The sequence below is a fragment of the Papaver somniferum genome, unplaced genomic scaffold (genome assembly GCF_003573695.1).
Source record: "Papaver somniferum cultivar HN1 unplaced genomic scaffold, ASM357369v1 unplaced-scaffold_24, whole genome shotgun sequence".
NCBI classification, from domain to species: Eukaryota; Viridiplantae; Streptophyta; class Magnoliopsida; order Ranunculales; family Papaveraceae; genus Papaver; species Papaver somniferum.
In genome coordinates, this window is record NW_020634374.1 from 5835867 (window position 1) to 5847725 (window position 11859).

General features: G+C 36.7%; 2 protein-coding genes across 2 annotated transcripts; one reads left to right on the top strand and one right to left on the bottom strand.

Moving 5' to 3' along the window:
- Positions 1 to 601: 601 nt before the first annotated feature.
- LOC113340962 (cytosolic sulfotransferase 15-like) lies at positions 602 to 1309 on the top strand. Its single transcript, XM_026586007.1, has one exon. The coding sequence runs from the start codon at positions 602 to 604 to the stop codon at positions 1307 to 1309; it is 708 nt and encodes a 235-aa protein (XP_026441792.1).
- A 577-nt stretch (positions 1310 to 1886) lies between these two features.
- On the bottom strand, positions 1887 to 2702 carry LOC113341047 (embryo-specific protein ATS3B-like). Its single transcript, XM_026586083.1, has 2 exons — positions 2396 to 2702; positions 1887 to 2288 (listed from the first exon to the last, which is right to left on the bottom strand). The coding sequence occupies exons 1-2, from the start codon at positions 2642 to 2644 to the stop codon at positions 2034 to 2036; spliced, it is 504 nt and encodes a 167-aa protein (XP_026441868.1). The 5' UTR covers positions 2645 to 2702; the 3' UTR covers positions 1887 to 2033.
- Between the last annotated feature and the right edge of the window lie 9157 nt (positions 2703 to 11859).

The window sequence follows — 11859 nt, forward strand, 5'->3', positions numbered from 1 at the left end:
AATGGTAGTTTCACATGCCTATGCTCACTTTTGGGCGTCAAGTCGAGCAGTCACAAAGTTTATTGGCCTGTTCCAACGTAGATTAGAGTTTGAAACTCGTCAAGATTAAATTTTTTTGTCGAATAAAAAAAAAATAGCAGTTACGAAAAAGTAAAGAGACAAACAGTAAGGAGAGAAGTTACGGCTTCGACTGTTCGACAGCCTGACTTGAAAATTTAATGCAAATTTCTGTACATAATCAATTATATGCTCAGTCGCTCAGATATGATCGTGGTGGTAGGATGTCACGGGACCAGCCAAAATTTAATACGAAATGTAGAAAGAAGAGGTTCATGTCCCATCCACCAACACTCATCTGTAAATAATGCACACTTGTGGTTGTGATTGTGTAGCCAGTAGTATTGGGTCGGATTCCGCAATAATTTGGTGGTAAATGAACCACAAAACCCCTGACACTCATCTAATCTGTTAACGTTTGTATTCTTGGAGATGTCACGTTTGTATTCTTGGTAATTAACGCACATATCAAAACGCATATATTCATCCGATTTGCGTTCTAGCTCAACAGAACACAAATCTCTCTTTATATACATATATATCCATGGCTACTTCGGAAACCAACAAAGATACTAACAGTAGTAACCTCAATTGTGCAGTTACTCTTGATTTTCCTAAGGGTGGTGAACGTCCCGGTTTAGGACGTGATGTTATGTATCAATATCAAGGCTTCTGGACCTATGCTGAAGCAATTCAAGACATAAAGAATGCTCAACAGAACTTCAAAGCTTCAGATACCGATGTGGTTATTTCCACACTCCCCAAATCAGGCACCCTTTGGTTGAAAGCACTCTCATTCACCACCGTCAACCGTTTCCGTTACCCTTGTTCTCCCGGTTCTAAGAATTATCATCATCATCCAGTGCTTACCACTTCACCTCATGACCTAGTTCCTTTCTTCGACTGGCGTCCAATTCCTGGTGATTTCAGTACTACGAGTAGTACTCATGATTCTGCATGCAGACTCATAGGTACTCATGTCCCATACCCTTCTTTGCCAGAATCAATTAAGAATACTGCAAACTGCAAGATTGTATATATGTGCAGAAACCCTCGAGACAACGTCATCTCTGCATGGCAGTTTGTGAACAAACGGAGGGCAGCATTGCCACCAAGCATTGATAATCTTCCGCCATTGTCACTTGAAGAAGCATTTGAGTTTTACTGCGATGGGGTCTCAACTCTCAACATTCGGACCCTTCTGGGATCATGTGCTTGGGTATTGGAAAGAGAGCTTAGAGAAGCCTCATAAATTGTTGTTCATGAAATACGAAGATTTGAAGAACGAACCAATAACTCATTTGAAGAGACTTGCAGAATTCATGGGTTGCGGTTTCACTTTAGAAGAAGAGAGGCACGGAGTCATTGAAGATATATCAAGATTATGTAGTTTTGAAACCATGACGAGTTTGGAAATGAATAAGACCGGAGCTTGGAAAAATCATATCGAAAACAAAATCTTCTTCAGGAAAGGTGAGAATGATGATTGGAAGAATTACTTGACACCCGAGATGATTAAACGACTTGATTGTCTCATGGATGAGAAGTTGCAAGGTTCAGGTTTAGAGTTCCGGTACAATCATCCTCCAAGTGTTGTAAATTAGCTTAACAAGGGTCTACCTCCACGCGAAGGTTAGGATTTTTCCCAAGAGTATCCAACTTATTGTACTATTCAGATGATTTTAATTAATAAAATTTCTTTTTGTTAAGCTTGTGCAAGCTAGAATTCAGATTATCATGTATGGCATCGTTTCTTAGACCGAAATCAAATGCCGGAGCTAGCTTTGGAGCCATAAAACTTGCAGGGATTTCATGGAAAAGCTTTAGAATAAAACAACACAAGACTTTCTATTCTTCAATCAACCTTAGAATCCAGAATACAATTTCTCCAGCAAAGTGGAAATTTTTAATCAAATAGTAGTATTCACTCTCTCATACAACACACATTATACAGCAGAGATGAGATGACGGAAGAATCATATCTCATATCGATTGCAGTAATTAAACCCATACCAAACTCCATAAGGAACAAAAACGTTGAAGTTAAATGTAGAAATCCTTGAATTAGGAGCAAAAATCTTCACATTCTCCGGTTTCCAACCATCAGATCCTGCCCTGTATAGATACAACTGACAGATTCTATCTGTACATGGTCCAGATAAGTGGAATGTATCAGTTGAACATCTCTCAAATGTCCTTGATTTTGGATCATCTAGTCTTGGTGCATACACCTAAATTAATCAATCATCCAACAATAATACAATCAAAATCAAAACAGACCCAGTTATTGAAATTTGATGATTACAAATCAAAAATAACAGATTTTTGATGAGTTTACCTGGTTTCCACGGGCATCACTAAATGAAAGACTGATCTGATCACGAGTAATTCTGGTTGAAGAGCAACTAGTTTTTATTGCTACAGTATAAGAACAATGATAATCAGCTGCTTCTTGGATCTTGAATGATCCATATTCTCGAGGCTTTGAAGAACTCAAGATTACGGATTCTTCTACTGCTTGACATTGATGAATGGAGACGAAGAATACAGCAAAACAGAGAAGTGAGATTGCTTTGGCGTTGACCATTTTTGTGTGTTTCTCGGAAAATTTTATCCGTGTTTGATTATTGGTACTTTATAAAATGAAAAAACAACTAGTTGAAGCTGAACTAGTTTTTGACTTTGTAGTGGTAACTATGGGATTGTGTGACGCTATCAAACTCCACGTGTTCTTTTTCTAGTAGCATATGCTGCAGAATCTTTCTGAACTCACCGTGAGTTGAATTTTGAGATTTTTTCAAGAGCCTTCTTTTGGATTTGGCTAAGGCTATGTCCTGATGGTATTCTAATCTAGCATCTAGGTTGGAAGCTGGATGACCTCCTAAGTCCTATGACAGTTTTAATTTAACATCTAGGTGTGCTGAATGGAACAACGAAAAATAAACGCGCTGAATGGAAAAACGAAAGTAGAACTAGGTTGCGCTGAATGGAACAACGCAACCATCTCAGTCGTCGGATCAAAAAATAAACCAATCTGCGCTGAACCAAACAATGAAAAGTTGATTTTCTCTGCGCTGAAACGTTCAGCGAAACTATCTCGCTACTAGTTGGAATGCGAGATATATCTGGAAAGAGAAATAGTGTTAAAGAATAGGCGACACTTTTTGTGTAATCTGCAACGTTTTTTGGCTAATCTAGTCCATATGACTTAATCGCCATGTTTTTATATACGAAAAAATGATTCTACCACCCGCATAAATTTCAGGGAGAAAAAACTTGTGAGGGAGAAGGAATGAGACCTACTTTATTGACTCCCAACTCAAATGCTAGTCATTATAAACCTTGAATTTCTCCTCCAATTTTTTCCAAGTTTATTTGGGCGTCAATGTAAAATCATCGATTAATGTGGAAAGAAATTTATAAGGAAAATGCTAGTCTTACCCTGCATTTATCTTGATAAAGAGAGAGGGTGGAACCCATTTTAACATGCATCTATCCCAATACTAGAATGGCAGCTCAATCCTCAACCAATTATTTTTTGGGATATTTATTTGTTTTTTGAATAAAAATTGGCTAAATTTTATTAAGGAAAAAATGTGAAATTCATGAAATAATGAATGCATTAGCAAAAGATACAAGAGGTTAACTAGCCGAAACTAGAATATACATAATAGTTGCATGCTAATTCCTAATATCTAAGTGAATGGAAAGCATAGAGAAATCAGTAAATTTTAGAAGCTAGACCAATTTTAAAGAAAACACTTACGTAACATCATCCTCTAATCTACGTAGTTCCACATATTCACCAATGACGGTTCTTATGTTTCTTAGAGCGACTGCAATGGTACGACTAAACTCAAAGATCAAAGACTAAAAAAAAAGACTAAATATGAGTTTAATCTGTATTGTGACGTTATGGGGAGAAGACCAAATTTGGTCGCGCGTAAAACAATTTTACGCATGAAGACGGGCGGAAGTATTAGTTACGTTTCATTTCTGCGCGGAATTATAAATTACGTTTCAAACGGGCGTAAATATAAATCACGTTTGTTATCGAGCGTAAATATAAATTACGTTTGGTAAGGGGCGGAATCTTAAATTCCGCCCGTTGATCAGACGGATTCCAAATGACCGCTCGAAGAAACGTAAAACTAAATTCCGCCCGAGTTAAACACGGTCACACAGCACGTGTGAGATCAGACGGGCGAACATCTGGTGTCCGCGTGATGAATTGTACGGACGGACATCTTCTGTCCGCGTGATGAATTTGTCAGGCGTAAAATATTATTACGCCTGAGACGGGCGTAACCAAAATTTCCGCCCAGTAGGTTTTCATTAGGGTTTAGGGTTATGGCGTACTCTTCCTGTCCGTCTGATCAAATCGGGCGTAATCTTAATGAACCGCCCCTTCCACCAATACCGCCTCTCCTTCCCAACCACAACCCATCTCTTCTACACGAGCCTTCTTCTTCTCAGTTCATTTTCTTCCACAGTTCATATTCTTACACAGTTCATATTCTTCTTTGCTTCACCGCTCCTCTTCAGTTCATATTCTTCTTCTCCATTCCCATCTACCAACCGTACAAATACCCTAAAAACTCCACAAAAACCCTAAAAACTCCATTATAAGGTATGTATTTTCTACTTTCTTTATTCAATTTGTGTAATAATAATATCATGTATTGTATTTTTTGTTCGAATTTATTTCAATTTGTGTAATAATATGCGCAGGTATTGTATTTTTTGTTCGAATTTATTTAGGGTTTTTACGTTGAAAATTGAATCAGACTTTATTACTAATTGGATATTCATATTGGGTTAATCAAATCTTATTAAAATTGGGTTAATCGTAATTTAATTTAATTTTTTGTTTTATTTAATAGTTATAAATATTAATAATTGGATAATTATTTTTTGTTAATTTAGTTACGTGATTTAATTTAATATATATTTTTGTTAATTTAATTTCGTAATTTAATTTATTTTTTTGTTAATTATAAATAGTTATAAATATAGTTAATTGGATAATTATTTTTTGTTAATTTAGTTACGTGATTTAATTTAATTTATCTTTTTGTTAATTTAGTTTCGTATTTTAATTGAATTTTTTGTTAATTATAAATAGTTATAAATATAGTTAATTGGATAATTATTTTTTTGGTTAAATTTATGTTTATGGAATTTTATGATGTTGAAATTTTGTTCGGTTAAATTTATGTCTATTATGGTTCGTGGATTGGTCTTTTAATTATGAAATTGTATTTAACATGTTTGTGCGTAGAATGAACAAGTTTATATCGAGGTTTAGTGGTCGCCAAAAGACCAACAAGAGACAAAAATCTACCGAAGCTGATTACAACTTAATCTCTACCGGTCAAATTGAGGAGGTCGACGTCCCCGGGTTAGGGAGGTTTCCTATAGTGGAAGATGATAAGCCGCACGCTACTGAAGACATTACATTTTCAGACGCACCAACATTTAAGTTTAAACATCGTGGATGTCTGGCATCGGTAATTCATTATTATAAATTTATTTCAATACATTGTCCTAGAACAACGCCACTTCTTTACTTATTCCCTGAAATCGTTTTTGCCAGGAACTCCAAGACCGCTCTGGTTTATCCGGTAAATGAGCTTCAATATCATCCTTGATACGAGTCCACAACGCAATCTCTGATTGATCGGCTCCAACGCCGGGATCTTGAGATATTGATAAATGAATTTTACACATCGTGACATCTTCGATTGTCGTAAAATTTGGACCTCTTGCTATTCGTGGTGTTGACATTAAAAACGATTCGATGAAAATTTTCAAAATGATTTGAAATATGGAAAACTATTTTTTCTTCCTGATACTATTTTTTTCTTGCCGAATACAAATGAATGATATGAAAATGTGAAAGGAATTCATCTGGTATATATAGGTATAAAATAAACCCGTTATTAACATTCAAACGTTCGAAAGATATAAATATCTTACCAACGGTCAAAAATCTGCTACGCAATCCAACGCCAACGTTCGAAAATTTCATTTCATGTTTCAAAATTTTTCTCAGGCGTAAAAAAAAAGCCCGTTTGGGAGGGGCGGAATTTTGGTGTCCGCCCCAGACAGGCGGAAATTTCGTGTCCGCCCCAGACAGGTGGAAATTTGGTGTCCGCCCCAGACAGGCGGAAATTTGGTGTCCGCCTGGCAACGCGCGGAATTCTTCTGTCCGTCCCATCAGGCGTAAATTTATGTTACGCCCGCAACAAACGCAAATTTAAATTCCGCCCCACCAACATACGTAACTTTGGTTTACGCCCGTTAACAAGCGTAATTTAAATTTACGCCCAGCATCAAACGTACTTTAAATTTACGCCCGACTATATTAGAATTTGGGATTTGGTCGCGACCATATTTGGTCTGGAATTTGATCTTTGGTCCAAATTTGATCTTTACTCCGTCCCACTGTGTTACGATCTCATCCCATAAATTTGGTTATACTCGCCCACTGTGGATGCTCTTACTAATCAAAAGAAACTAAGTCCAAAAATCTGTCATTTGTTTTTAGCTCTTTTCTTTCTTCTTCTCCATTCCCATACGAAGTCTCTGACAGTGAAGAAAAATATGAGAATTAGATTTCACTGCTTTTTCTTCTTTTTTTCAAAAGATGCAACCATTGATCATAGTGACATTCCTTAGTTTGTCCAAAGTTGGAATTGCATTATACCATAATGCCCGTGTGAAAAATAAATACGTTATGGGGGGAAACGTGGGATTTCATAGCTTCTTGTAAGGCTGAGTCTAGTGGAGGAGAGAACTTGTGAGTTTAATAGTGGCGCCACGTCAGGTAGGAGGATGGTCTAAGTGTAGTGGTGAGGGAGGGAAAGAAGACTCGGGCGAGGATGTAGTTTATTCACTTTATAAAATTTTTGAAGATATATTTTATTTAATAGTGGGCCCAGAATCTATTAATAATATATTTTATTATATTTTTTTACCAAAAAGTTAATAAGAGAGGATTTGATCTCGCTTTTTTTTTCTGGCGAAGATTGTTTCCTCGCCCCTGTCTAAATTCCCTCCAACTTTCCCTGCTTTCGAGCAGAGAGAAAGGGGATTTGAGAATACATCATGGTTTTTAGTCACTTTCAAACCCACTCTTTCGCTCCACTAGACTCAACCTAAGGAAAAATAAAAAGTTTACATTTTTCCAAATGAGAATAACAACTAACAATTGAAAAGAAATTCGAAGCTCAAATTCTGCAATCATTCACAATCAAAAGAGAAGAATGATCTTACATCATTGATAATAGCAGTGCTACCTCACTTATTAATTGTTCTTCAAATCTCTCTTAAAGTTGAAGTTCTATTTGAAAAGTATTAGGAGATATGTATTTATTGTGTATATTGTATATATGGTGATGTATTTTGCTAGTTAGAAAATATATTATTTTGTGTTAATAATCCTTTGGGTTTTCTCCTATTTAGTCTTAGGGAAACCATTTTGTATACTCAAGCTTTTCAATAAGAAAGCTTCGATTAATATTCTCTTCCTTGTCGTTTCATGGCATCTGAGCCAGAATCGAAATAACCTAAATAATTGAAAATCAGAAGTTAATTTATCTTTCAGCGTCATGGCTAGGGAAGAATCGAATTCTTATGGTAAACCTAAAATTGATGCGTATGATTTGAAGGATGTAAGTAATACAGGGAAACTTAATGACGATAATTATGAACGAAATGGACAAGTTGTTGTTAATACCATTTTTTTTTAATGCCACACTTATGAATATTGATGTGAATTCAAATGGAAGCTATCTTTCATCACAAGATCGAGTACCGCTTGCTAATACTCTCAACGATGCACAATGGGAAGCTATTGTGAATATGATTAATTCTTCGAATAAGGATGGTTTGAAGGAAAAGATTTCTAGTAAGTGGATACTTCGTACAGGGGCTTCAAGGCATATGACAGGAAGGAAAGAGTTTTTGTGTAAAACATATGAAATAGGTTTTTCCTCTGTAAAACTTCCGAACGGGGCATACACAATTGCTTCATGTGAAGGCACTGTGGTGTTTGGAGACAATATGAGATTATATCGTGTTTTATATGTTCCTGATCTTCACTGTAACTTAATTTCGTTAGCATGTTTAATTAAAGATCTTAAATGTATTGTCTCTTTGACTGATAAGTTATGTGTGATACAACACCGTACTACGAGGACGTTGATTGGTGTAGGAGAGGAACGAGATGGGGTCTATATCTTCCACAATGGAGCGCAGATTATGGCAAATCGAGTTACTACTGGTGAAGATTATAACTTATGGCATAGGCGTCTTGGTCATCCTTCTAATAAGATTATTTCTTTGCTTCCTGGTATGAACAAAGTTGATTATCAAAAGTTTCTCAATGAACCGTGTGATACTTGTTTTAAGGCTAAACAAACTCGTGCTAGTTTCCATATTAGTGAGAATAAAGCTAATGACATCTTCAGTTTAGTTCATTGTGATGTATGGGGTGCGTATCATACTTCGTCTTCTTGTGGTGCACACTATTTTCTTACGATTGTTGATGATTATTCTTGTTGTGTTTGGGTTTATTTGATGGTACATAAAACTGAGGTGGTGAAGAATTTTCAGAATTTTTGTGTTATAGCTAAGCCACAGTTTGATAGACAAGTTACGCAGGTTCGCAGTGATAATGGTACGAAATTTCGTCCATTGATTCCATTTTTTTCTAAACAAGGAATAGAATTTCAAACCTCATTTGTTGATACACCACAACAAAATGGGAGAGTGGAACGCAAACATCGTCATATATTGAATGTGGGTCGTGCTTTGGATTTTCAAGCAAATTTACCTCTTCGGTTTTGGGGTGAGTGCATTCTAACCGCTGCTTATATTATTAATCGCACGCCTACTCCCTTGCTCAATGGGAGAACTCCATATGAATTGTTACATAAGAAGCTTCCTATTTATAATGTTATTCGGGTATTTGGATGTTTGTGCTATGGAAGTATTGTGCCTCGTGATCGAAATAAGTTTAATCCACGAAGTCGGAGATTTATTTTTGTTGGTTATCCTTATGGGAAAAAGGGTTGGCGGTTATTTGATTTGGAAACGAAACAATTCTTTGTATCTCGTGATGTAGTTTTCTTTGAAAACAAATTTCCTTACACAATTTCTTCGGATAGTAACAATAATGAAGAGTGCCAAGTTGAGTTGGATGACAGGTTAATCTATGGAATCGTCAGTTTTTGGGTCGTCTAATGGTACTCAAATACCAGCCACTACTCGAAGAGAAAGTATATCAGGAGACGGTAATACTGAAACAGAAAATTCTACTAATGTGTCAGCAACTCCGCAGACAGTGTCAGTTTGACCCTTTACAAAACCGTCTGTTACAAAGCGCTTCAACTACTAGGAATGGGACTTCGCAGACAGTTCATGGTAGGGGGACATTAGTCTGTGCTAATTCACAGAAATCATGTGGATGTTCCGAAAGTGCTACAGGGACCCCGGTTTTTGACACCGCATAGATACACCACTATGTGGCAGTGATCTCCACCGTCCATTGCCTTCACACCCCACCCCACCAGGAAAAATAGGGGGTCCCTTTTAAAGAATGAACCTGTTAGAGCATAGCTCGGTCAACCTCGCATGCGTTGCTATCTCAAGCATGTTTGTCAATATTAGTGATCAAAACTATAAGTCTTGATTTCTAGCCTAATAGCTAAGTCTCGGACTAGGATAGAAAAGTATAGTTGAGCTCAAGGACTTCATGGCGATTCATCATACAACAACGAAGATCTATACAAGGAACCGCGGACCTTCATCAAAAAAAAGGTATGTGGAGACTTGAACTTATCTATCACTCAAAAGTCTATCTATTCTATCTCCTACTTCTTATGAGATAAAAGTCGTATGCTATATAGACTAGATCATACACATTTGACATTTCGATCTGAGCATTCTTTGCTTATCTTTTATCTCGAAATCGTGTGTTGGTAAAGCGTTTCGCTTTGATCAAGTTTATCTTCACCTAGTGACGAAAGTCATGAAAAGTTTCAATCACTTTGAGAATTGCTCTGACGTAAATGGTCTGTGAATAACGGCTACATAGCGTCCTCTGAGAATGTCTCAATGATTGAAATGAGAGTTTAAATTACATAACCATGTATTCCTTGAACCGAAGTTTTCTAACTTTCTTGATCAAGATAAATCAGAAGGATTGTGGAATTGGCTTGCCAAGTCCGCGAACCCAGTCCGCGAACTGTCGGAAGTTCTCGACCGAGAATTTCTTCTGGATTTTCCAAAACTCGTTTGTGTGCTAAGTCCGCAAACTCAGTCCGCGAACCCAATCCGCGAACTGGAGGAAGTTCTCTTTCCGAACATGAAAACTCAACCGGTTAACTTAAGTCCGCGAACTTGTTTGTGAAATTAAGAGGTTATGATCTAAAGATGTGTTCTGAACATGAAACATTAAATTACTAAGGAATGCTTTATGCAAACCGTGTCTATAATGTTCATGAGCCTATTCAATCGAATCGAATCATCTTTGTTTCAATTGTTTCTTGCGTAGTTACATAAGATCTCATAGCAATTGAACAACTCTTTAACTAGTTCATTTGAGTCAATTGAACTAGTTATGGTGAAGAAGAACAAGGTTAATATTAAATGATCATATGGTTAACCTTTTGGGTTACTATGTTGAACCAACATACACGTACACGTATGGGCATGGTTTTCACGAACCCAGTAAACGTCTACCCAAGTGTGTGTGAAAAGCTAAGTTTTCGATCTAACGGTGAATGAGGATTGCTTTGTAACTAAGGCAAAACCCTGATTTGAAGGCTATATAAAGGAGACATCTAGCATTGTGCAAAAAAGATACCCACACGTCTGTGTGCTACTAGTGCGCCCGCTAGAGTCGATCTCCACTAACCTTTGATTTTCTTCTCTAAAAATCAGGTTAACGACTTAAAGACTTCAGTGGGATTGTGAAGCCAGACCGATACTACTTTATCGTAGTTGTGTGATATGATCTTGCATCTTTTATCGTACGAGTACAATTGATTGATTGGCTTGAGATCGTGAGAGTTCTCCGATAGGCAAAATAAAGAAGTCACAAACATCTTCGTCTCACTGTTTGTGATTCCTCGAAAAACCGCTTGTGTAGTCAGGAAGGATTGTAGAGAGGTGATTGATTAATCTAGGTTGTTCTTCGGGAATATAAGACCGAATTATCAATTGGTTCCTGTTCACCTTGATTTTATATCAAAAGACGGAACAAAACCTAGGGTTTATCTGTGGGAAACAAATTTATCCTTTGATAGACTTTTCTGTGTGAGACAGATCTGTTTATTATCAAGTCTGTGATTTTGGGTTGCAGCAACTCTTGGTTGTGGGTGAGATCAGCTAAGGGAATCAAGTGTGCAGTATCCTGCTAGGATCAGAGGCGTAGGAGTACAACTGTACCTTGGATCGGTGGGAGACTGTTTGGGTTTGATGGTATTTTTCAATTTGAGAATTTGTTTTAAGACTCAATAAAGAAAATAAAGAAAAATATATATACACAATTTGTCACAAGATGAAGAGACTCTGAGACGCGGGATTCCACTACTTTTCATATTGTTATGGTTCAGTCATTAACTCTAGACAATATATGGCTCAAACAGAAAAAGTTGTGACTCTAGTTCTTTGCCAAAAATAGATTTCGTAAAATATTATTTGTAAGTTAAAAGCATGACGCATCTAAAGTATTTAGAACTAAGCATGCGACATCTAACAAAATAACAAATAATTAATAGAAATCATAAAGCA